This window comes from Rhipicephalus sanguineus, chromosome 1 (assembly GCF_013339695.2).
Source record: "Rhipicephalus sanguineus isolate Rsan-2018 chromosome 1, BIME_Rsan_1.4, whole genome shotgun sequence".
In the NCBI taxonomy this organism is placed as follows: Eukaryota; Metazoa; Arthropoda; class Arachnida; order Ixodida; family Ixodidae; genus Rhipicephalus; species Rhipicephalus sanguineus.
In genome coordinates, this window is record NC_051176.1 from 141,020,643 (window position 1) to 141,048,606 (window position 27,964).

The 27,964-nt window shown below is 44.5% G+C and overlaps 1 protein-coding gene across 1 annotated transcript in view; it reads right to left on the minus strand.

The window, feature by feature from the left end:
• LOC119399101 (glycosyltransferase 25 family member) overlaps positions 1-27,964 on the minus strand; it is a 493,406-nt gene that overhangs the window by 446,754 nt on the left and 18,688 nt on the right. The window contains exons 7-8 of the mRNA XM_037665918.2: positions 15,288-15,370; positions 12,520-12,626 (exon numbers count right to left, since the gene is read on the minus strand). Coding sequence (XP_037521846.1) covers positions 12,520-12,626; positions 15,288-15,370 — 190 coding nt within the window. The remainder of the gene's footprint in view (positions 1-12,519; positions 12,627-15,287; positions 15,371-27,964) is intronic.

Sequence of the window (27,964 nt, forward strand, 5' to 3'; positions counted from 1 at the left end):
CAACAAAGCGAACAGCATGGCAGGCAATTCTGCGTGCCTTTTTAACACGAAAGTGTTTTATGCCGGGGTCCACCAAGACTTCAGTGACGTATTTCCGTCACGGAAATGACGTTGAAAAAATTTACACCATCAGATGGCAAAGAAAAAAAGTTCCATCAACGGGCATCGAACCCACGACGGCTCGGTCCGCAAGAACAGATGCCGGGCACGCTATCCACTGCGCCATATCACAGGCTCTAGACGATTTACAAACGCGCATTTTATATCTTCCACTCTCCTTTCACAGTGCTCTCGGTCGGAGGGGTGGTGTCCCCGTCTGGGGGGCGGTAAAGTGAAGTAATAGAAAATTAGCTCCTGCAACGCGTCGTTGCTACGCGTGCGTCCCATTCGGCGCGTTTTCAATAAAAGTGCAATTTTGTCAACGCCTTAACACACCGCCAGGTGCCGACCTCAGCGCATGTCTCGGCCTCGCTCATAGCATCCATCCATATTAAACATAGCTCTGCGACGCGCGCCTGCATCGCCTGCTGTGTAACACCGCTTTCCCCGCTTACGCTCGCCCCGAGAAAAATCGCGGCCGGGCTAGAGGGCAGACACGACGCGGGTTGCGTTTCCCTCTAGTCTCATCGCGGTCTCTTTAACATGCGGCGGGATGCAGCATGCCCAAGTTCTGCGTCCAGTCAGCCACGCTCTTCTGGCTGTCTCACCACTTTTTGTGGCTACCACAAAGGTTTGTTTAATCATAGATCATGGGCGTTAGTCGCCGTAGTGGAGATGTGCTACCAAGCGCAAACATGGGTGCATCCACGTTAAACAGTGCTACAGCTGCTGCCAATAGACATTGTGGAATCTCTTTTATATCAATGTCCTGTAAACATTCAACTACTTCTGTAAAGACACGTTTTACTTTCGTGTTATACCGATCCCTATAATGGAGGGATCAACGATGTTGTTTTATTATTCTCTTCGTAACACAAGCACGCAAAACGCGTTTCATTGCGAAGTGGGACTTCACCATGCTGTTAGTTTGCGGATATGTTGAACCGAACTGCGGCCTATTTTGATGCCGCGCCTCTTTAAGAACGTTGTGGTCAGTTCGCTTGTTAATCGAGATCCGATTGTAGTACACACGAAGTATCCGACACACGAGAATATTGATAGCAGAGCATCCGCAACTTCTGCTGGCGGCTATTCTCGCAAGGATACCGCCTCAGGAAATTTAGTTGCGGGCATATAGCATAGTCAATAGGCAACGGAATCGAGATTTTGTCAGAGGCAAGGGGCCCACGTAAATCGCGTACTACTTTGCGAAAGGGTTCGGTGATGACTGGAACTAGTGTCATTGGCGCCTTTCTTTTTTTCAGTTGGTCCTCTTGACATGTATGCTTTGCAGCTCATAATAAGCTGCTCAACATCTCCAAAGCAACCAGGCCAGTAATACTCATTTAACAGCCTCCCTTTCGCCTTATTAACGTCGAGATCGCCCGAACAACAAGCCCGACAGGTCAGCTCCAGTAAGCTACTGCGGTACTTCGTCGGGACAACGGGTTGATCAATACTCGGTCCCTTCTTTCCGCGTATCCCACGGTATAAGATGACGTTCAAAGAATGACAAATCTGCTTCTGCATACCATTTCCAAAATGTTTTCTCAACATTTCATTAAACTAGTATAATTTATTTGCTCCTGCATGAGGGTGGGTTTATCGACAGCTGCCACCATCTAAAATTCGCTGCTTGTGGGAGGGATAAATGTTGATTCATTACCAGCCGGTTCCTCGACACGCGGTCTTATCGCTATCAAGAACGCCGCATGCGTCATCATTCGGGCTGGACGTTTGCCTGTAAACATACGTTCATCACATACCGAATGACGAGCACCACGAGGTGCATGTCAAGCATGACTCCTGACTACTGGCGTTGCCTCATTGTTTGATTTGACAATAGATATGGGCATCTTGGCAGAACGCCGTCTGGGACAACTGCATGGTTGCGTATACCCTGCCGTGGAAGCGACTCCTGTAGTGCCACCTTTGCGACTGGCAAACTTAGCGTATCTCCTCTTGTGCCGTAAGCACACGTAAAATCGTTTTCACTTTCTATTTACGAGTGGACGACGTCATGCACCGCATCTGTGTCAGGCAAGACGTTACACTTCTGCTAATTTACTATGATAGCATGTAGGCATGGACTGAGCATGTTTTCGACAATAATGTCTGGGTTCTTACGTGCCAAAACAACGATTATGAGGAACGCTCTTAGGTGGAGACTCGGATTCATTTCGACCTCCTGCGGTTCTTTGACATGCGCCTAACTATAAGTACACGGGTGTTGTTTGCATTTCGCTCTTATCGAAATGCGGCCGCCGTGGCCGGGAATCGAATCCGCGCCTTTGAGCTCTGAGCATGTTTTCATCCTGCTCAAAATTGAATTGAGCGAGCAACACTTTCGGAACGCGACATCAGGCAGCTATGTAACCAGGTTTTTTGACAGCAAACAACTGGTTTCCGAGCATCACAAAGTTCCTTCCGTCGCGTTTCTGGCGATTCTTTTAGACTAATAGTGCTTCCTCTTCCATTCTGCGCTGGCTGCCTTCTGCTCCTCAAAAGAAGCTCCCGTATAGGCCGGTCGACCTATTAGCGCTAGTAGGCCGATGCTTCTAGTATAGTATAGTAGTATACTCGTCCGTGTGTTCTGCTGCCTTATGCACAGTTTTTACGATGGCATGTCTGAAGTTCAATCATCTCGCCTCTATAGAAAAGCACGCGAAAGAGCTTCGCTCTAAGCAGACTACTCGAACATTTTCGTCTTGTCCTCGTACGCCTCCGCCCCTGTTAATCAGTTCTCCAGATCATTAGTTCACTTAAAGGGGACGCGCTGAATAGCTCTCGTCTGGATTATTTGCGGCTTCTCGGAACTTCAAACGGAACGCTTCGGGCGACAGTCTATATATTTTCTTACGAGCGCGTTATTTAGACCTGTGTCACATTTCGCTTCCATAGGACCTATAGCCTCGCCATTATACATCAGCGGCCTCAGGCGGCAACGCCGTAATAAGTTTCTGAGGCCATAGGGACTCCTCAAAACTCATCCTCCCGCATGTCTGCTCAAAATTTCTCACAAAGAACCCTGCAGTCATTACCGATCCAAAAAGGCTGCAGAAGGCTTATAATGACAAAATTCGTGGGCTGTAGCGATTCAACTCAAAGAAAATTTAGGCTGCCCACGCTGCAGCTTCTTTAGTTCGTCGTCTCTTTCACTCATTTCCTTTTGACTTCTTGCACTGATTCAGCAATCTCATCACCCTCGCCTCCGCAGCACATAATTTCGGTCACAGTTCAGAACGAGTAGTTTTGTAACACTCCAAGCCGTGCTCTTCAGCGACAGATCCACGCTGTAAATAGCCCGAAACGTCTAGCCGTACCTCCTCTTCCCGCTTCACCACGAAAGGCACGCCAGAATAGAAAGCAAAGCCTCTCCAACCGCTACCTTGACGCTCCCGGAGTCAGCAATCCCGCCACCACTGACTGTTAAGTTTCCCGGCCGATGCCCTGGGAATGTTGCACGAAATGGCTTTAATGCGGCACCCTCGCTGACGCAGGTGACGCAGCCTCGCGCCACGTTCAGCGTCTTCCCCGGAGCAGTGGTGCACTTGTGCAGCTGCGCCATTTCGCGATATTAATTCTATTTGCCTGCACCTTGCTGCGCCCATCCAATGGAGTTTGCGCGCCACTGTGCCAAAGCTTACTATTCCGCTTGCCTATACACGTCAGTGAACGTTCTTGAGCTGAGATGTTCGTCATCTGGCACAAAACACACCAACAGCGTTCTTGAGCTGAGATGTTCGTCATCTGGCACAAAACACACCAACAGCTCTTCCGTGATTGCCGCGGAAGCCATCCCTTCTCACTTTTTTCACCGATGCGCTTTTTCTATAGGCCAACGTGGTTGACGATTTGACACATGTTCTCTTAAGTCTAGAAGCCCGTGGTTCTTGATGGGAAACTTGCGATTATAAACGAGACAAGTTTATATATATATATATATATATATATATATATATATATATATATATATATATATATATATATTATATATATATATATATATATTGTATCCGCTCTACGTAACGCGTGAAGTAGCGCCCGCCGTCTGGCTACCGCTTTAAAGGAACACTAAAGAGAAAAACGATTTTAACTCGAAAGTGTTTTATGCCGGGGTCCACGAAGACGTTCATGACGTATTTACCGTCGCGGAAGTACGTCAGCAAAATGAATGCCATCAGTTGGCAAAGAAAAAAAACTATAAGAAAAAGTTCTGTTGACGAGAGTCGGGCCCGTGACCTCTCGGTCCGCGACGATGGCTGGCGGGCGTTTATCCCACTGAGCTACCGCCAACACATTACGGAGGCGACATGAACACGCCTTTTATCTTTCACACTTTCCTCTCACAGTGCTCTTCGATGGATGGATGGATGGATGGATGCTATGAGCGTCCCCTTTATAACGGGGTGGTGACGTCTGTGCCACCAGGCTCGAAAAAAAAAACGCGCCGTTGCTACGACCGTCTCATTCGGCGCGTTTCCAATGCAAGTTTAATTTCGTCAACGCTTTAACACACCGTGAGGTGGCGGCTTTAGCCGGAGCCTCGCTCATAGCAACCATCCATATCGAAAAATAGCTCTCCGACGCTCGCCTGGCTGTCGCACCGCATTCCCCGCTCGTCCTGTGAGAAGTAACGGCCAGGCTAGAGGGAAGACACGACGCGCGTAGCGTTTCTCTTCGCATTTCACGACACTATGAAGGAGTACATAACGAGTATCAATGTTTATTATGTGCTTGTTGATGCCATCTTTGCGCGAGATTCACCAAATGCGGCGTCCACGTAGGGTAAGGTGGGGCAAAACGCGACAAAAATGTGAAAATAGTGAATATCTTTTTTTTTATTTCACTCGTTACCACAAAATGTCAACACAGGAAATTTCCTTTGGGTACAAGGTATGCGCTACCTAAATATGGCTTTGCTGCGACTGTTCAAGGTATTATTTTAAAAAGAAACAAAAAATGCACCACATGTCTCATTTTGCCCCAACCTGCGGGGCAAAACGAGACGCTGCGTGAGGCAAAACGAGACAGCGTGAAAAAATGTTATCCTTTCAGTTCTTGCAGTAGAAGCACTTCAAATTCACTCCGTGGACCGCCACGCAGTCTTCATGCGCCCAGTCTTTGCACTACACGCATTGAATCCACACAGAACCTGACGCTGTGCTGCTCCGAAACTCCTGAAAAGCACTCAGTGTTTTATTCATGTCGTTTTCCTCCCAGGAAACTCTAGATGATATTCTCTTGTACGTCCGCACCATCCTTAACAAAGAAATATCATATATAATGAGCGTAAATAAATGGTTCACTTAATAAGACACTCTTTAAGGCAATTCAATGCCTTTTTGTCGCGTTTTGCCCCTATCACAAGCCCGAATCCAAAAAAATCTCCCCTTTGGCCCACAGCACCAAATGAACTGAACTTTTGGTGGCATGTAGCTAGTAGTATAAAGTAACAACATAAATATTTACGTTGTTGTACTGATGCCGGAGTAGTGTCATGCACGGATCCGAAAATTTGGCCGAGCAGAATTTCGCCCCTTTTCGGCGAGTCACGAACACACTGACATCAGCCGCGCATTTCTTCCCGCGCGAACGCTGTGAGCAATCATCAACATTTACACATAAAATGTCGAACACTACCGGTACCTATCGCTGAAATAGAGAAAAAAAGAAAATGTACTTTTTGTATTAGCTTTAGAGGGCGGCTAAGTCAAAATGTCGCGTTTTGCCCCGCGTCTCATTTTGCCCCGCCTTACCCTATATGTTAAGAACTTGAGCTACCGCAAGGGTTAAATCATGATCGGCGTCAGTCGTCGGTACGGAGATGCACCACTAGGCGTCAACGTGAGTGCGATGCGTCCACATCACTCCGTGGTCCACATCAAGCGAAGCTATATCTGCCAAACAACAGTAGACATTGTACAAGCTCTCATATACCAATGCACTATAAATAATAAACTACTTCTGTGACGACACGGTTCACTTTCGTCTTATACCGATTCCTATGACGGAGGGATCAATCATCTTTTTTAGTAAATTACTCATTTAAAATTACAAACTCACCACGCTTGCCGCGAGAAGACTGGTAAGCGAAAAGCGCGCAAAAAAGAAAATGCGGGTGGCGACGCCACCTTGAAATTCCTGCACCAAACGCCGTGACGTCATGGATTTTGATCGTGTCTACTAGGTCCTACGTAGTATCTAATCGGTTAATGTGAAGTACATTGTCCTCTGATGGGGCCATAGATTTTAGATTTAACGTACCAAGTTTCAGAAAGCTTCGTAGAGCAAATGTCGCCAAAATACGAAAAATACACATTGAAATCCGTGACGTCACGCGCAGAGATTTCGGCGCTTAATTACAAAATGAAACTTTGACCTTCACTTTATCCTCTATTTAAAAACATATGGTGGTGAAATGAATAATATTCGAGTACTCAGAGCACAATTTATCAATCTAAACCGATTCGTTGAAGCACCGCGAGGTGGAGACGACGTGTCACGCTAATAATGATTTGGATGTTCAAAAGTTTATTTGACATCTCGAGAAAGATTTGCGTGTCAGCCGCACTGCGCAACGTTCTTAAATATGCCGATCGCAATGCTAAGCCTAAATGCCCGTTTATTCCGCGTCAGGCACGAAGTACTGCCGCTCGCGCGCATATCGAAGCACTCGTTATGCGTTTTGATTACGAAACAGACACATTGCGGCGGCGAACGAGCGTGCAAAGAAACTATTCTTTTAATTTCGCATGCGTATATATACACTCAAACATACACAAACACGCACGGCCACACATAAAGGGCGGTTTAACCCCCTCATTCCCCCCACCCTCGAAAAATGATCCTGGCAACGCTCCTGAGCCACAAATAACGCGTGAATGCGCTGACGTGGCTGACAGTCAATATTGTCGCCAATGGGCAAAAAGAGGACAGCTTGCAAAACTTTCCAACTCATTCACACTCACTTGTTACGAAGTACGGCATACTACGCTTGCGAGCATAGGCGTGCCCACAGGGGGGGGGGGGGCAGGGGGGGGGGCGGCCCCCCTAATCACCTAAGAGGGGGGCGCAAAATCTTCCCCGTACATTGACCCTTCTAGTCACCTAAGAGGAGGGGGGGGAGGGCGCATAATCTGCCCCATACATTGACTTAGTAGGGTGGGGGGGGGGAGCGCTGCGACGAACCTTTGCCCCCCCTAATGGGGAACCCTGCACACGCCTATGCTTGCGAGCGCGCTCTGCGCGGCCACCGTTTGTTCGCAAATAGCAATTCAGAATAACAACGAGTCTTGAGCGCCGTTGTCGCATGGGTTTCTCGCTGCCCAAAGACGGCCCAAGTGCGGATGGGGCGTGCGATGGCTTCACATTAAGTCCAAAATGCAGAGCAATGTCTTTTTCTACAGAATAATAAATTGCGTAATTTTACTGAAAGTCAATAGATATACAGTGAAACCTCGGTGATACGATCACAGTTCATACGAATTTCGGGATGATACGAATTTTCCGTTGGTCCCGGCCAAAGCCTATTGGCCTGCAATGTAATTGAGTACGGTTGTTGCGAACCGATTTTCACCCAGCGACGTTTGATACGAACGTACGCTACCGCCGAGGTACGAAGAGGTGCTGTCCGCGCTGTCGCGGAAGACGCGCCAAGCACGTGCGAGTGCGGGAACGCAAGCGTGCGCATGCGCGCCGCACCGCCAAATCGTCAGAACCACGGTGTAAGAAGAACTTCTTTGTTACGGTCAGAATAAACCTTCAGAGACGCGTCATGGCCTCCGAGATTGTGTGCGCGAATCTTTGAGGCTCTTATTATGTGCCTCCGTGAGCCTTCGCGTTTAGATTAGAGATGACATTAGCGTCATGCTTTTTTTTTTTTAACGCGTCGACATGGGCTGCAGTCGTTGTACTGTGTTTACGCGTGCTTGCCTCGTGCATCAGACATCCTATGGAAGGTGGACGAGGACCGAAAGAAGGCGAGGACGGTCTTGGCGAAGGAGTCAGGCCTCACAACGTCAACATGCGTGACCGTTGAGGTCGCACTTGTGCAGGCACCGCTGTAGATCTCCCAAAAAACAACCCCAACACCTCCGCGATAACATCATGACACAGGACCGTGGTTCTGTAATTTTGTGGCCTTGATCCATCGCTTCAAAGCGCTTCTTTTGTTACTTTCGCTGCAGTACTCAGGTGTCATGCAAAAAAGCATACTAAAATTTGGAAGGGGCTACTGCTGTCGCGGGACACAACGCACCTGGTTCATTAATTAAATACGCGGGTAGGGACCGTATGTTTACGAGTGCTGGTATGATTTCCGACATCTAAAACTTAACTGATAATCATTCAGGGTTTTTCCTGATGTTCTTGCGGCCCTGAAAAACAATAAATGAAAATGTACGCCAGCTTTCCTTTGTCGCATGGTAATTTTCCATGCTTTCTGGTGATACGAATATTTTTGGTGGTCCCGTGAGATTCGTATCACCGAGGTTTCACTGTATGTAGCAGCAGTAGTTAAGCACTCGCAGAGCCCCCAAACGCCCTTCGCGGAACCCAGTTTGAGAACCTTAGCAGCAGAGGCGGATCTAAGGGGCGGGGCTTGGTAGGGGCGGTCCACAAGAATAGGCGCCAAAACATTACAGATATACCATTTATTTGCTTATTTGTAGTACCCTCAAGGTATAAATATATTGCAGATTGGGGTGGGGGGACCGTTCTACTAGTCCGAGTGATCCAAAACTCCATTTTGTCTGCTTCAAAACAATTATTTTAGCTCCATACACCTGCTACAAAACGCAGCTCCTTCTGCTCCGAATTCACTCCAAAACAGCTTTTTTCCGGCTTCAAAAATTGCTCAGGATCCTAAAGTGGCTGGTCCACCACTGCCGGCGTCGCTCGCTAATGTCACACGAAGATTTTGTGAGCCGGACAGGAAGGCAACAAGGTCTACCTGTCACTTTCCCGCAACAAAATATATTACTGTTGGGGTTTTACGTACCAAAACCACGATATGATTGTGAGGGACGCCGCAGAGGAGAGGCTCCGGAAATTTTGACCATCTGGTATTCTTTGACATGCACCTAAATCTAAGTACACGGGTCTCGATCATTTCGCCTCCATCGAAATGCGGCCGCGAAGGTCGGGATTCGATCCCGCGACTTTCGGGTTAGCAGTCGAGCACCATAACCACTAGACCACCGTGGCAGGTCCCGTAACAAAAACAAGTGATTTACACAGGGTGATTTTTTTTATATAAAAATGCTGTGACAGTTAGGCCCCTGTCGTCTTCGCAAACAACTATACGTCGAGGAGGAAAAACTTTGCCGCACCTAGAGTTACATTGAAATGAATAATTAACAAAAACTCGTTAATATATTTTAACTATATTAACTTGAGCACAGTTGTTTATATGGAAAAGTTGTAGAACGTGACAATTTATGGCACATACATCCACTTTTTCTTCAAAATCTCAATAAAACACACGTAATTTGAGATATTAATAATCAAAATTCAAGGCCCCGATCCCGGAGATATCGAAACTGAGCGCGCCGGGCGCGCAGGAAATGCGGCAGTTGTGTTACGTCAGAGCGGAAGCTCACGTCACGAACTTTGAAAAAAGGCGCGTCGCAGCAGAATCATGGTCAGGAAAAACGGCAAGTCGTCTCTAATACCCAATAGGGGATGATTATGATGATGATGATGATGATGATGATGATGGTGAAACTGTGGCTTTCCCTTTACATCGAATGGCCGGTCGCAAGAAAATTTTTGCATCTTAGCCTTCAATTAGAAATGAAAATAAATAAAAAGAACAGGCAAAAACACGAGAAGGAAAACACGGGAACAATTTCAAAGCGTCCTACTTTTACAGCGAACACTTCAGACACGCTCACGGGGAAAATATGTCACATAAGAAATGAAAAAAACTTTTAAAAAAAGTATCAAAATAGGCCTTCTAAAGCACGAGAGAGGCGCACGCTCGCACGTGCCCCGCTCCAGTTTGGTCGCTACACTCACAGAAAAGATCGAGTAAAAAGGGCGTCCTTTTGTCCCACAACGATAATCGTCATTTATTTTGCCTTCCTTTGCTTGCATTATCGCCGCGCGCCCGGCACTTTCTGCTCACGAACGACATGTGCGCTATCAGCGTGACGTAGCATTCTTGGTAGGAAAGTGGCGAGCGCCGAGTTTTCAAGAAAGGAAACGCAAGCAAGCCAGATGACGATTATTGTTGTGGGACAAAAAGACGCCCTTTTTACTCGATCTTTCCTGTGAGTGTACGAAGATATCCTAGATCGGAGCACTGCAGGCAGATTACGGACGCAGCGAGCGAGGTCGCTCACTTTCCAGGCATTTCTCAAGGCGCAAAATGGCACAGAGGAAAAGAAAATACGAGAGAGCATGAAGCTGCACGGTCAGATTTCTCACGGCAACCTCTTCTGACGCCGTTTTCTGCAGCTACGACTGCGTACAATGAACCAAACAATGCCTTGGAACGCAAGAAGCGATAACCAAGATAAGTTTTCGTCTCATAAGTGTTAAATATATATATGTACTATCGTGAGCAATATGAGCTCGAACACGCGAGCGTGTGGCGAATATCCTCAAAACCCAGATAACGTGATACGTGCATGGCGCTGTCGAAACCCGAGGGGAATGAAGGGGCGCTCTTCCGCTGACTATTGGCACACCCGCTTCGCTAGCGTTGCTGCAAAACGGCAGCTGACTGCGTGCCATCGGCCTCTAGCAATGAAGACGCAAAAAAAAAAGATTGCACGAAAAATAATAATAAATAAAAGAGGCGTAGCAAAACGCTCAGCCAACACCACCTAGATATAATACAAGCATGGCCTGTGCATCACGGAAGGCTACGTCACAGCCGATATCTCAGCAGATACATAGTCTGATGGGTCATTGGACGTGGCTGTGCGCGTTGAGCTGAATTCATATCACCGCTAGCAGTCACTGACACGCTACAAGCTACAGTTTTTGCAGCAACGATATTGAGGCGGGAGTGTCAACAGCTAGCGGAAGCGCGGCGCCCTTTCCACTTTGTTTCCAACAGTGGCCGCTGCGAATCAGCCGATGTAGGGTTCGAGGCTATTCGCCACGCGCTCGCGCGTTCGAGCTCATATTGCTCACGATAGTACGCCCCTCAACTCGCCAACCCCACAATGTGCCGCGAAAGGTCTTCCATCATTTCGGTAACTGCAAGGACCTATCGATCAATGATTCCGACTTCCGCGCGACTGAGGCGAAGACTTAACGGATAAGCATCAGATAGGAAGGCGAGATCGCGGCCGCCATCGCTAGTGATGGCAACTTTGCTGCAGCCACGCAGCACGGAACCATTTTCAAGTGCGCGTCGCTTTGTAGAAACGAAAGCAACTGTTGTTGGGCGGCGTGGTGGCACCAACAAACCTCGCCGCACTGACAGCAAGCGTACTGCGCGCTTTTATTAGGCGACAACCCAAACGCGCCGCGTCGTGCAGGACCGCCAGAGCATCGCGGAGACGTGGAGTGCGTGTCAACAGGAAGGTGGTCATCTCCGCGTTGACCGACCAGGCTACTCGCCGCGGCCGTGCATGGTCTGGAGTGGAGCAGGTACGACGAACACACCCACTGCAAACGCGCGTGTTCAGTACAGCATGCTGCCCGGCAGTGACGGCGTGAGCAGAGTTGGCGACGCACTGCACTCAACTAGCCAGAGACGATCGGCTCCACGCGGCAGCACCACGTTTCAATAAAAAGGTGTCAGTTCATAGCAAAGGCTGCTTAATTCACTCGCAAGCACGCAGCGGGCGTCTCTTCACGAAGCGAGAAGGTTTATAGCTTTGTAATAAAACAGCGCGAAAAAAATAAAACGACACTGTCGCTAATTTGCACACGTTCTGAGGGCGAGACCATATACAACGAACGACCACTTTTCGCGATATACTTTCGAGTTCCTTATAAACGGGTTCATTGTCAAACTTGTTACAGCAGGCTTCGACTACTTGGTGCACTTCTTCATTCCTGTGTCTGATAATAACAATGACAGCCTTAAAGTGAAGGCTGCCAGTACCAAGGTCAACCCACGGCCAAATATGAAAGTGGCCAATTGTCAATGACCATTTGTGCTATTTGAGGTGCTTGCGAGAACAATTTCCTGCTTTCTCAATAATATATGCAGTCACACTTAATTACCAAAGAAGATTCCGTATTTTGTAGTTTACAACAAACACCTGTATAGGAATCAACAAAATCGGCAAACATTTTTTTGCCACAAACAAATGGAGCTAGTCAACTCTTTTTTCCTCTTGTTTTTTTTTTCCTTCCATTTTTCTTATCTTCTTTTACATTCTTCTTCCGAGTTCTGGAACATATCTTCCAAATGTAGTGAAATGATATTTCAGAAACATGCATTGCGAGACTTACTTTCCGTCGACGGCCGCGATGAACTTGAAGGCAATGCCTAACTCCTCGAAGCAGTACTCCATGCGCTTTCGCCGTTCTGGCCGACGCTCCAGGTTGATGAGGTAGACCTGCACCAGAATAAAGGGAAGCGTCTATCCTGAGTGGTGCAGTTTTTCATATAAAGTTAATTTGATTGGACATAACAGACGTACAGTGGTGTATGGTGTTTCAATACAAATATTCGTCCCTTAAAGAAGGATGCTTGCAGCAGCTTTCAGCACTGCATAGGCATTTCATGCACCCACCTTTACAATGTGCATATTTATTTATTTATTTATTTATTTATTTATTTATTTATTTATTAATTTATCAGTACCTTACAGAGCCCTTTTCAGGCATTGTGTAAAGGGGGCAGTACAGTAAATAGATACATAAAGATAAAAAAATACAATAACACCTTTTTACAATGTAAGACATTGTTTAGTGCAGGAGATTCAAATAAAGTCATGAACATGACAATTTATTATAAAAGCCACTCATTCAACACCAACAATACTCATATTCTTTGTTTTCATCATTGTCACTATCCCTGATTACACAAATCGTAAGGATCACTCAGATTCAAGCTGCCCAGCTGACCAGGTCCTCACTTGACACAGTACCACTCGGTACACAATTCTGCACAAAAGAAATGTCACCATAAGACTGGAGTGTTACAAACAAACTTCTGTACAGCTTTTCTGAAACTGTTCCATTGCAATTATAACACGCCACCCAAGAAAAGCCTTAAGTCGGAGAATTCAAATATTCTAAGTATATTCTAAGTTTCAAATATGAACCAAGTAATCTTTGGTACACAATTTTGTAATCAATTTTAGAATTCCTTACTGAAAGTTGTCCATTTTTGCATGAATATAAAAGTTCACATTTATTGGAGTCTGCAGGATGAACGATCTACACAGGCGGCAGTGGTTCTGAACAATTCTGATGCAGGAAAGCCACAGTTGTTTCAAAGAGACACCAGTTACTGAGCAATGCAAGGGGCAGATAAGTTCTGCTCAATAACCTTCTGTCATTTCATAAGAATGCTCCAGTTTAGGGCAGCTTGTGAATCTTTTGTCTTAGTTTAGGCAAACTTACTTGGCAATCACTCCGTGCTTCTATCTCAATACAATAACATGTGGTACTACCGCGTCACACTTGTCACCTCCTTGAACACAGCACTCTTCGTGTACCTGGTGACATATTCTGTTCCACTGTTTCATTACAGTGATGAAAAGTGCCAAGTTGCTGAAACCGGCCATTTATAATTTACAAGCTCCTTACCGTAAAATCCCGAGCAAGTGCTCCCCCCCCCCCCCCCCACGGTGAAAGATAATCGGACAAAGTTTGGAGGGGGGGGGGGGCTTGCTCAGTCGCGAACCGAAATTCAAGATGGCGGCGGAACAGTGTCTAAGAAGAATGCACACCTGTGCTTCTAATGAAATGCTTTATTGAGTACGCATGCATTTACTGATTTCACTGAACCGGAGGGAATCCTTGTGTGAAATTTCTTGTGTTATGACAAGGAGGGAAAGACGTTCTTCAAATGTTCTGACAATTTGTGACAACATGGAATGCAACCCTGAGGCACCCCACTGTAAAAATACTAAGAAATCGTGAACATATCTAAAGACTCCCAGAACTTGGGTTTTCGGGAAACGCTGCTACAGGATTCTGTAGCGGAGAACATGTTTAAGAAAAATGGCGGGATGGGGGCACTTGCTCGGTCATCGGCGCATATTTCAAGTCTCCCGAATAGGGGAAGGGGGCACTCGCTTGGAATTTTATGATAATTAACTGTATTTCTAACTGTGAACTGCATTACATGCATGCATAGAGCAATTAAACAAGCCTGTTTTTAATGAAGTAAACTCCATGCAATGCGTACTTCATTTTGTTTTGGAATGACAAATACTGGTATTGAATTTATAGCACAAAGGTTATTTTTCTCTAATACTAGTATTTATATTCACATAGATCAGAAAACTTCACTGTTCAAACAGCTTTCAGGGATGGAATTTTTCTGGCCCAGGACACTAAGACATTCAAATATCTTAGTGTTGTAAACTTCAGGGTCCTCTAACAGGTGAGAACCACAAAAACACAAGTGCAGCACATAGCTCACGTAGTGACAACTGTGCCTGCAAAGTGTTACACCGTCTGGATGCCACAATGACAGTTGAAACTTCAAGCAAAGCCAATGTGCTCTTCTCTTTGAAGGAGCTAAATATGCTACAGGGTGATTCCACGAGAGATCAAACATGCCTGTCCGGTCGATATTTTTGTTTTGCCTGGGTTTTTTTATATGTTATGTTGGAACATTCAAAGTGCACGGAACCAAAAACTTTATTTCCGAGAAACGCTCCCAGCGCGCCAAAAAAATATTTGAAGATGGCGGCGCGGGCGTCTTGTTCTTGCTCACTGCAATGTTTTCGGATTTCACGGCCGAATTTAACGCGAACTATAAATGATGTGTCAAAAATTTTTTTTGCTGGTTTCAATACGCATTACTGTGAACTACATCCATGCTGACCAGTAACAGGGCAAAATAAAGCTCTACATTTACACAAATGTAAACATTCCTGAGTGACAACATCAAGGACACCAACATTATGGCTGTCGCAGTTTTTGTCAATGATCTTAGTAATATGCCTGCTAACCATACAAGGACAGGCTTGGTGGCAACACAAACACAAGGCATGAGCAGGCCACAGATGAACATGCGTGCATCAAACGCTTGCATTCACCTGATCAAAGCCAAGAGTGTCCTTCCTTGGAGGCACCACAAAGGACTGCAGAGCTGGCGAAATCAGAAGGGGCTCACCATCCACTACGTTGAACAAGGAAGTGACAAAAAAGAGAAATATGCATCTCAAAGCTGTCAGTACATCCCTTTGTTTATTTACTCTCAATCCGACCTAGCAGTACAGAAAAACATTAAGGAAAGACAAGATAAATTTACCCCCCCCCCCACCCTTGAAAAGTTTCAATTTTGCTTGTGTATATATACACGAACACATACAAATGCACACACAAACATGAAGTATGATTGAACCCGAAAAAAGTTTCTGGCTACGCCCCTGGATCACACTCAATTTACTGGTGTTGGCAACCATCGCTGCAATTCTTCCATAGTTAATTCAAGCATACCCCAAGGCTCCATCCTCAAACCACTTTTATTCTTGGTCTTTATCAATGAGCTTCCTTCAGGTATTTCCTCCGCAATTTGTTTCTTTGTGGATGATTCCGTACTTTATAATCACATAACTTCCACCTTTGACCAAACACTCCTGCAGAAAAACCTCGACATAATAGAAACCTGGTGCACCACCTGGCTGATGAAATTGAATGTATCCAAATTTAAGGGTGCACAAGTGTCATGAGTACACAAGTATCGCACGCTAAACTACTCATTAAACTCCGTGAACATTACATGTGTTGACTCAAACTGATATCCGGGCGTTGCTGTCCAAGACAAATTCAACTGGGAAAAACACATTATGACACTAGTAGCAGGCACATCGAAAACACATGGCTTCATTAGACATTCTCTTTCTTTACTCCGAGCTTCATCCAAAAACTCGCCTATGTGGTATACGTCAGACTGAAACTCAACTATGCTAGCACAACATGGAGCCTTTACCAAAACTATCCGACTGAATTACTAGAAAGCATCTCGAGCGGCTTGTTTCATCTACTCTGAATATGATACAAAGGTTAGCGTTAGTGCCATTAAATCATCCATCAACCTCAACTCATTAGCTCACCAAAGACATCATGGCTGGGACTGTTTCATAGTCTGTATTACGACTGCCCTGACCTCTGAACCCTTATCTTAGAACCGCTTGAACATTGCGCTGACTTTTCAATTCCATGAGTGTGCAGCGTATCATTGGCTCTACAAATGCATTCAATAAGTCCTTTTTACTTTTGGCCATAGATGAATGGAACTCGCTTCCCAAACCAATCATCCATGATTGTGAAAAGTCTAAATTCAGGCAGTTAGCATCCACTCGCTTTACTAAATTAAACTGATGAACAGATGTCATCTTTATTTCACTGACTCAAATTTCGAACTGCAATTTTACTTTGTAGCTACTCCCTAATATCATTTAGATATCATATTTTGTCCTGTGCCTTTATACTATTTTCTAAGAATTGTGCTTTAACACAATGCCCTTTCATTATTCTCACTTGCAAAAAAATGTATAACGTTAGCATGCCTTCTTGCTTGTGATATTTGTTTTTGTTTGTTTGAGAAATGTGCTGATAAAATGACTGTATCAAATATTTTGTAAATACATGTGAAGATGCACTGCATGTGTGTCCTCTTTTACCCTTCGCATTGTCCTTTCATTATTTACAGTTCCACAGAAATGTATAACATTACCATGCCTACTTTTTGATATTTCATTGGATAATAATATAACCTCCCATATACTTTTCTTTTGCTTCCATCCCACCACCTTCTGTAATGACCAAACCAGGGCCCTCAAGGGACAATAATTGATGATGATGACAATGACGAAAAAGGGCCGCCACAGAGAGAACAAGTTCTTTTGATGGCAACCACGTATTCTGCCATGCTATCAGTGACCATGTTATCAACGACCACGTTATCCACATCATCAATGAACCAAATAAAAAGAGCCTTTGCTCGACTGGGAACTTCCAACTCATCCATGGGAGAAAGTGGCCATAGGCTTCATTCATCATGCGGGGGTAACCTACCTGCTAATAGTGGGTTATTAATCACAAATGTGTGGAGGTGAAGAAATTGCCCAACAGTCATCTGCCCTCAATGCAGGGCTCAGAGATGTGCATGCATGCTTTGGCATACCGAGAGAAGTCATCCCTGACCAAGGTCCTCCATTTAGTTCCTTTGAATTCGAAAAGTTTAACAAAGAACTCACAACCCATCATCACCACTTCTCCGAAGATCCACCAAAAGAACTGGTTGCCACCTTTTGGTGGCAACCACATTTTCTACTGAGCACCTATCAGCTAAAGTAAGACCTGTTTATTCCAATGTAAGAAGGTACATAAAGGATGCTAATCATCATCTAACGCCCACAAACAAGCCATAAGCCATAATTTAAAACCATCACTGCATCAGTCTCGAAATCTTGAGAGAACTCTAACTGGCTGACCATAGCATGTTGTAGAACACTGCGACGTACTATTCTGTACAGTGGCCTTGACTTCTTGTGGCGATCGTGGAGTCAGCCTGTCGGCACAGTTAGCAGGGTCCTAAACCCAATTATTAAACTCCAAAAATGTGCAATAAGAATTATGTCTCACTCTAAGCATAACGATCACACGGCCCCATTATTCTGTCAATATCACATATTACCATATGAATACTTGCGACAGCTGAGCATTTCACTGTGCATTTATAAGATCATTAGATTCAACCATCCATTCAGCTCATCCCTATTTAATTCGTCCTCGCGCTGTACTAGAAATGTAACTGCAGATCACTTTAATCTCGCGCCATGCAACAATGTGTATGGTGAACGCATGCTTCAGTTCACAGGAATTAAGACCTGGAACAGGCTCCCAGCGGTAATCATTAACTCTGTGAACTTCCCTAGCACCCTTAAACAATATTTTCTTTCTTTGTTAAGGATAGAGTAAATTATAAATACCTTGCTAGTTCTAAACGAATTATAAATTTTACTGCTGATACCGTGCAATTACTGTCACATGATAGTGTTGTATTTCTATGTAACAAAAAAGTCGTATTTCTCCCGTTTTGTTCATTTGCACAATATGTACGCATTTCGCTCTTTAACAGACATATTTTGCCTGATAAAGGTTTGATAGATATGCACTTATTATTATTATTTTTTTTGTATATGTCACAGTACCTTTTCAATGTATCAGTACGTAGCCCCTACCTTATTGTTTGGGACTGCAATAAATGTTAATTATTGGTTCTTTTACTTACTAAATTGATTTGTGAAATCAACAATGACATTTTTTTTTCATTGCAAATGTTACAACTGCTGTTTTTGTTTCATTCTATTCCATGATGTGTTAGGATTTCCTATATATTCTTTTTTTTCGGACCTACAACTAGCCTTTGGCTACAGGTTCGGTAAGTGTTTGTTATCAGTATGTACAATATGAAATAAACAGTATCTATCTAAACAGTATCTATCTATCTATATATAGGCTTTTTGCGTATGTCTGGAAGGCTGCAGTCCTCTGCTGTCGTTTCAGTTCTTGAGAGGTAAAGTTCTCTAATGTCTGCGCTCACATGCAAATGATAACAATTACGCTCATAAGCTTGACCATCATAGGCCATCACTTTGAACCTCCGTGGCCATGGTCCTACCTGAGATACAAGAGCCAGACTGGCTGGCTATGATGCAGCAGCGGGAGAATCCTTGTGCGATATTCAGCATAGTCATGCTATACTTGCTGCTTGTATTAAGGGCACAAGGTAAAGAAAAATTAAAAAAAAAATCATTTTCTTTTTCTTTGCAATTTGGGAATTATCCCTTTGTGCATACTTTCCATATTTGTGCTTTTCTTAAAGTATTTTTCTGTGGCTGAAAACCAGTTTTTCCGAAAGCAAGTAGTGGGTGAACACGCATCCCAGGACAAGTCTTTTGTATGTGCTCTGCACTTACGGTCCATTTTTCTAAAAAAAAAAAAGAAGACTTCCTCCACGAAAGCCTTTCTTGTCTGGAGTAAGCTGTATGTAAGAAATTGTCGGGTAATTTCTAAGGCAGTCCAAAGACGCTGTGCGCCTTTTTATTCGCAATTGTTCTTCAGAGCACGTTTGCTCTAACACTTTTAGCTCCTAGCTTCATTACACTATGTGTCTGTCGTGCCTGTCGATATAAGTTGAGATACTGAGGGTAAAGAAGGCTTTCAGCAAGTGTAAATTTCACGGCAACCAATACAGTTCTCTTGTGAATGTGAATAAGTGCCAGCGACGTACAGAGGTGCCGAATGCTGAACCAGCAAGCTCTTCATCATCGAACCTCTAAGCCTTTTCAGTGTCCTTCGAGGCAAATCGCGTGCAGGGTGACAACGGGTATGCTCTAATATAAACATGAATATTATTTGTGATGCAATTGGACAGAATTGCGCACGCAAACTGCACCGTGAAAAATGTGGAGCTAATCAGAACTGCGTCGCAGAGTCTTTGCTCTCTTTGTTTAGGCTTCAGAAGTCTTAAGGATTGTGACGATGGTTGGCAGTATCGTACGTACCAAAATTGTGAAATCATTAGGACTGAAGCCTGGTCAAAATACAGTCAATTTGCTGAAAGAAGTTGACCACAATCATTGTTACATTGCAGATAGAGCTGCATGACAGCTCACAAAAGAAGCAAGAGAGAGAGAGAGAGATAATAAAACGAGAGAAAGGCAGGGAGGTTAACCAGAATTGTAGCATCCGGTTTGCTACCCTACACTAAGGGGAGGGGGAAAGGGAAAGAAAGATGGAAAGCACAGCGGAGAGAAGAGCAGGCACAAAAGAAGCAAAGCAAGCAAGACGACAGGCTTGAAAGTGAAAAAATGACTTTGGCAATGAATACCGAGCTCGTAGCCACGTACTAAATAAAATAGTTGCATGGTGTTTGTGGCAAAAGATCTTCGGTTTCCAGCTGTTTACTTACTTTAAACTTGATTATCTCAAAAACCATGTTTTTTATTACTTAGATACCATTATTTCCTATGTATTCCAAGTAACCAGTTAATTATTTCTTCTTGTATCCTAAATAAGTGCATACAACTACTGTACCAGAATTTAAATTATGCATTTGACAGTTTTTGTGTTACAAATTTCGAAAGGTGCAAATGAACTAAAAATTTAGGTCCTAATGGTCAGAGGTTCACCTAAACTGTAGTATTAGTCAGATTTTAATTAATCTGAAAAAGTTAAAAGAGCGGAAAATTTGGAAGAAGATTAGATATGTGTTATATGGATATCCCTTTTAGTTACTGAGAAAACAGTTCATCAACATGATCAAAAATGCATGGGACGTATAGGGCCTACACTGTGCCTCTAAAGTTTCTCATGGAAATTTTTGTGTGGACAATGTGGCAGGGGAGTCTTTGGATGGGCTCGAATCCTTATTGTTCTCCCCATTAACATCTCCACTGGACATAGGAGGCCATGCACTGGAGTAGCACTTCAGCTCATCCGTAGAAAAGGATGAGCTAAAGTATTTGCCTTTTGAAAGGGACTTGGTCATCGTTGACCTTACAGTTTGTACTCTCCTCTCTGTCTGTCTATTCAATATTGGGAGAAGTAGTGATGATGGCTTGTTAATTCTTTGTTGAACTGCTTGAATTCAAAGGAACTAAATGGAGGACCTTGATCACTGATGACTTCTCTCGGTATGCCAAAGCATGCATACACTTCTCTGAGCCCTGCAATGTGGACAGATGCCACTGTTAACATTTTCTTCACCTCCACAAATTTATGAGTAATAACCCCCTATTAGCAGGTAGTAATGAGAACTAACAGACAATAACGCCACGGAAAGTATAGGGGATGTTATTTGTAGTAATTAGGATATAAATGTGAAGAAAGTCATCATCATCATCATCAGCCTGTCTACGCCCACTGCGGGGCAAAGGCCTCTCCCATGTTCTGCCAATCAACCCGGTCCTGTGCTTTATGCTGCCACATTATACCTACAAACTTCTTAATCTCATCTACCCACCTAATTTTCTGTCGCCCCCTCATGTGTTTGCCATCTCTTGGAATCCAGTCAGTTAACCTTAATGACCGCCGGTTATCCTGCCGACGTGCTATGTGCCCGGCCCATATCAATTTCTTCTTCTTGATTTCAAATATGATGTCCTTAACCCCCGTTTGTTCCCTGACCCACTCTGCTCTCTTCCTGTCTCTTCAGCTTACACCGATCATTTTCCTTTCCATCGCTCGCTGCGTCGTCCTCAATTTAAGCTGAACCCTCTTTGTAAGTCTCCAGGTTTCTGCTCCGTAGGTAAGTACCGGTAAGATGCAGCTGTTATATACCTTCCTCTTGAGGGATAGTGGTAGATTACCATTCATGATTTGATAATGCTTGCCAAATGAGCCCCATCCCATCCTTATTCTTCTAGTTATTTCACCCTCATGGTTCGGCTCCGCGGTTACTACCTGTCCTAAGTAGACGTACTCCTTTACAACTTCCAGTGTCTCGCCACCTATCACAAAGCGCTGTTCTCTGCCAAGATTTTCCACATTACTTTAGTTTTATGCATATAATTTTCAGACCTACTCTTCTACTTTCCATATCCAGTTCAGTAATCATGAGCTGTAATTAGTCTCCCGTGTTACTCATCAATGCAATGTCATCAGCGAATTGCAGGTTACTGAGATACTCTCCATTAACTCTTATCCCTAATTCTTCCCAATCTAGAGCCCTGAAAACCTCCTGTAAACATGCGGTGAATAACACTGGAGAGATCGTGTCTCCCTGCCGTACGCCCTTCTTTATTGGGATTCTGTCGCTTTCTTTATGGAGGACTATAGTGGCTGTGGATCCGCTGTAGATTTCTTCCATTATGTTTATATAGGCTTCGTCGATGCCCTGATTCCGCAGTGCCTGCATGACTGCTGATGTCTCTACCGAATCAAATGCCTTTTCGTAATCTATGAAGGCTATAGGGGTTGGTTGTATTCCGCGCATTTATCTATCACCTGATTGATAGTATGAATATGGTCTATTGTTAAGAAGCCTGTAAGAAATCCTGCCTGGTCTCTTGGTTGATTGAACTCTAATGTCGTATTAATTCTGTTAGCAATTACTTTTGTAAATAGCTTGTAGACAACGGACAGTAAGCTTATGGGCCTGTAATTTTTCAGGTCCTTGACATCCCCTTTCTTATGGATCAAGATGATGTTGGCATTCTTCCAAGATTCTGGTATCCTTCCCGCGAAAGACACTTCGTATACAGGTTGGCCAGTTTTTCTAACATAATCTCTCCACCGTCTTTCAACAGGTCTGAAGTTACTTGATCCTCACCAGCTGCTTTGCCTCTTTGCATTCCCTTTAAGGCTTTCTTTACTTCTCCTGTCAATACTGGTGGGATGTCAGATTCCTCTGCGCTATTACTGCTTCTTACGTTATCATCCTGACTGTTTTGGCTGCTGTACAGATCTCTGTAGAACTCTTCCGCTACCTCAACTATTCTATCCATATTGTTTGTGACCTTGCCTTCCTTGTCCCTCAATGCATACATCTGATTTTTGCCTATGCACAGTTTTGTCTTCATAGCTTTGAGGCTTTTTCCGTTCTTTAGAGCATGCTCAATTCTCTCCATATTATACTTTCTTATGTCGGCTACTTTACAGGATGTGGAAGTAGCTGACAAGATCCGATGCAGTGACCAAAGAATGGTAAGACCTAGAATTCAACTAGACGTGAGGAAGGAACGGCAGAAACTGATACGCAAGAAGCTAATTAATGAACTAGCTCTGAGAGGGAAAGTACAGGAATTCAATTCAGAGTTTCACTTCAGAATAGGTACGCGGCTTTAACCGAGGAAACCGACCTGAGCGTTGACGCAATAAATGATAATCTGACTAGTATCATTAAGGAGTGTGCAGTGGAAGTCAGGGGTACAGTCGTTAGACAGGACACTGGTAAGCTATCCCAAGAGACGAAAAACCTCATTTAGAAACGTCAAGCTATGAAAGGCTCAAATGCAACAGACAAAACAGAGCTGGCGGAGCTTTCGAAGTTAATCAATAGGCGTAAAGTGAAGAAAGTAAAGTGGATGAAACGATAATTTGCCGCCGGCAGGGACTGAACCTGCTACATTCGAATAACGCGTCCAATGCTCTACCACTGAGCTACGGCGGTGGTCATCCTCCCGTCCACTTTATGGGGTATATATGTTCATTTAAATATAGGAGTGTTAGTCAGCGCCAATCGCATCCATAGGTGATACCAACGCCTCCTCTAGAAAAATGCCTGTGGTGTCGCTCGCTAACCCATTGTAGCTGCCCTGCCTTGAGTTGTGGTTGCTCGTCGAGAGATGGTGCCACGTTCTCCCCTCTTGCCTTCAATGAGGTTAGGTGGGGTGTGGCGTTAGGGATGGCGGTGCGCACACGCGTGTTGCAAGCAGCCATCGCAAGGATTGCCAGCTACCGCCTCCAGTAGAAACAACAAAAAAGGGAAAAGGGAAGGGCAAGAGGTTTTTGGCGAACGTGGCAGGCGTCTTTCTAGAGGAGGTGTTGGTTATGCCACCATAATGAAAGAAGTCCATGGCCACTTTCTCTCATGGATGAGTTAGAAGTTCCCAGTTCAGAAAAGGCTCTTTTCTGTTGGCTCATTGATAATATAGGCAAGTCTCGCAGGTCATGATTACTTCTTCAATCTCCTCATTGAGTCTAGGCCAGTAGACACTCTGGCATGTAATCTTTCTGCATGAAAATATGCCTGTCACCATAGCATTTAAAGGGGCCCTGCAACACTTTTTCAACATGGTCAGAAAACGCTGCCGATCGGTAGTCGAGGCTCCTGAGAACACGCGAGCCAAACATTATAGTGCGCACACGGCCTGGAATTTACAATTAATTCACAAAGTCAGCTAGAAATCGTTCCCTCTTCTCTCGACAGATGATGCCATATAGCCAAGTTCAAGGCCATTCAATAAAACTTGCTGCTGGGCGAGTTGGTTCATATTTGGAAGGAAAAAATATTGATGCGCACACACATAAAAACGGACTCAGGAGACTCGGACGAGCGCAATTGGACGAGGACGGACGAGGCCATTGGCTGATTTGAGCATCGTGAGCCGCCTAGCTACCCCGACCACCGCGGAAGGCCGCCACGTGCACGCACGCGCACTCGCAATCATCCCACTAAAAGTAAGCCGCGCGTTCGAAGAAAAAAAAACAGAAAAAGTGCTCAAGGTCATGACGCAACTTCTTTCCCCCGTGCCATCCCTCCCTGCTTAGCTTCCAGTGCACTCGTCAGGACGAGAGAAGAGAGAAAGCAATTACAGCGTGCAACAAATCTCTAACTCCAATCGCGCTTGACGGCTTCTAAAAATTTTTGTAGCGGTCAATTTGTGAGGCAATAAACTCCTTTAATAAAGCCATCCGACTGTCACTTGGAAAAATGTTGCAGGGCTCCTTTAAGGCCATCCGTATTGTGCCGTTTATGTCATATTGAGTACAAAGGCTTGACTGAGTGATAAACCACGGAGACCATGTTGAACCATCCATTCTTAATATATGTGGTTACTCATTGAAGGATGATGTCATCAACAGTGCTAGCTTGCAGTTCGGCAAGCTTTGATATAGACGCTTGAATAAAAAAGCTAACCAGAACCCCATGTTCATCATCAGCTGTCTGAATTGTTCCTGCAAGTTGAGGGGCATGAGAGAGTATCCGCCATTGCCAGCTACTCTCCCAGTATTAGACGAACTTGAGATGAAAGTGTTGCACTCATAGTCAGACACTGGAGCCTCAGTGAGATCTTGTGGAACTCCTTGGCTTGTAGGCCAACGAGTGGTCAGTGATCCATTTCAATTGTCACACTACAGTCGTGGATAGAGTAATAGAACTGTTTACATGCAAACACAACAGCTAAAGGGCTTTTTTTTAATGTTTTGTTTTTTATTTTTTTCAATCTGTGCATAGCACTTTTGTGCCTCTGTGAGCACTGCAGATGCATAAGACACTCTAGGGCCGTTCTGAAGGAGGACACTGTCAATGCCAAAGGAGCTTGCATCTGTTGATATGAAAATAGGCCGAGTTAGGTCAAATTAATGTAAGACTGCAGGTGCACTTGTGAGGTTCTGCTTGACCTTACAAAATGCATTTAACATTTTAGAAGGTCAGTGTCCCAGCATATCAGACATCAAAAGCATTTGCAGAGCTTGAGTACTTGACAAGTTTGCCACAAACTTTATTTGGAACATTACCCTTCCAAGGAAGCGCACAAGCTCTGCTTTGTTCGTCAGTCCTGGAATGGCCTGAATTGGCTTCACCTTGTCGAGGTTCTGAGCAACGCCATGTTGGGTTATCTAGTGATCAAGTCATGTGACTGATGACAATCCTAGCTTGAGGTTTATCAAGTTCAGCTTCAGTTTGTTCTCAAGGGATGTTTGAAGTACCTTTCGCAAATAGGTATTATGTTTATTTGGTGTTTAGGATGTGATTAGTATATCATGAAAGTAAGGCATTACAATGCCTTGATGCTGAAAAATTATGTCAATTGTTTGTTAAAAGAGTTCTGGGGCTGTGCTGAGTTCAAGTGGCATCTTGAGATATCCCCATGGTGTGGCAATGAGGATAGGAAGAATTCTGTTCATCAAGAGCAAGCTGCCAAAAGGCACTCTTTGTGTCAAGAACTGAATACACTGCGCTGCTACTGAGTCGTGCAAAGAGTTCCTCTCTGCAACAGGTATGTGGTGGTGGTGACATTTAACTGCTGCATTTATCCTTCTTGGATCAAAGCACACTCGCACACTGCTACCTTTTGCTGAATAATGGCAATAGTATGGACCCAATCAGTTGTTTCTATCACAGACTTAATAATGCATATCTCTTCCATTGTGCAAGTCCAGCCTTCACTGCACTTGGTGTTGTACGACGGACTGCTATTATAGCTTGTGCTCTTGGCTTTAAATGTGTGCCATATTCATCTGCAAGCCTTCCGATTTTTTGTGGCAGAACAGCAAAAAAACCGGGACAGTGAACACAAAGGACACAGCGCTGACTATCAACTGGGAGTTGATAGTCGGTGCTGTGTCCCGTGTGTTCACTGTTTCATTTTTTGCGCTGTTCTAACACAATGTTCATAAACCAACTAGCCCACCTGAGAATTCACATTCCTTTAAAAAACGCATCAGGAAAGTCTCTAATGACTTTTTCAAACTGGGTCAATGAAGTAACAGTAGCTCTAAGTTCCTCAATAAGTCTCGATCATTTCAGCAGGTTCAGTGCTGTGCACGCTGCTCCACCTAGTACTATTGGCTTAAGCTTGCCTTTCACACGACAAAGTTTGAGCTTGCACTAGGTGTCATTTACTCATTTACACTGCTGGAGAGTTTGCACTCACTTTCAATGTACAGCTGCTTGCCCAGGAATGTAGTGACCCTTGCTTGAGAGTGAATGAAGTGCAGGCGATGCACCTAACTCAGTAGGAGATTCAAGCAGAATGTTGACATTCGATTCAGTGCTGAGTCTAACCTTCAGCCTTGTGGTGGCTAACAGTGATGGTCTCCTGCCAATCTGATCTGTCTTCAACAATTCTATCAAGCTGCCCAAAAATAATTTTTCAGTGGAGTCATTTTGATTGGCTTCGAGCATGTGGGCACCATACTGATTTACATGTTACCTTTGTCTGCAAAGTTTGGCAAAACATACCAGCTTGCCACATGCATGAAATGTCATGGGACAAGTTCAGGTTGGTGCATTGCTCCACAACTGCTGCATGTGTTTTGCTATCTTCTCTCCATCTCTCTGGAGGCTGATGATGTCCAAGCTTCTGATGGTAATGCCAAGGCTGGCCGTTTACTGCATGGTTGTGGGGCTACCTTCTGTTTTACCGCTTACTTTGTGGTCACTTCTGCTGCTTGCTGCTTAATCTGTACACGTTATTAACAGCTGTAGTGCCTAGGCACTATGGCTGTGATGATTTTGTACCCTTTGTTGCCAAAGACAACACATGATGTTTTGAAACTTCTGCTGCTCAACACGTTGCATTGATTCTCTCAAGCATCACATCAGGCTTCCGGAACAGCCTATCTCTCAGCTGCGTCAGCAATTCCAATAGTGATCCAGTTGCTGAGCTGTCGATCCCACTGGTTTCCAAAGTCACTCTTATTGGCCTAATGATGTAGCTCAGCGAGGTCCTCGATGAACTGGCCCTCCTTCTTGGACATGGCATTAAACTGAGCTGCTGCTTGCATCAACTCTTTATGTGGCTTACACTTTTCATCGAACTTGTTGAAAATTGCCATGACCGTGTTGGATTGTTGCCCAGCTCAAAGAGTAATCAGAGGGTACGCCATTGATGCGTTGTTGTGGCTGGTCGCGAACCATTTTCACTGCTGAACCTATGTTATGTTACTAGGTGGCATCACACTGAATTAGAGTATATACACAAGTACTTTTAGTGGCAGCCATGTTTCCGACTCCGCATGTATCAGCTGAACTTAGGCCTGTTTATTCCACTCTAAGATTATAAATTGAGGGTGCTAATGACTGTCTAACAGCGTTGGACATAAGTTATCTTTGTTGAGGCCTCGGAAATTGCTCAGTGCAGCAAAAGCCGTCCTGTACACTATTAAAGGGGTCATGAACCACTTTTCCAAGTAATGATCTAATGACCTTAGTATCGGAGTTTACTCCCTCCCGAATCGATTGCCGCAAAAATTTCTCGAATCCATCAAGAATCAGCAGAGTTGTGGGGGTTTGGCACACGCTCCCAGCGCT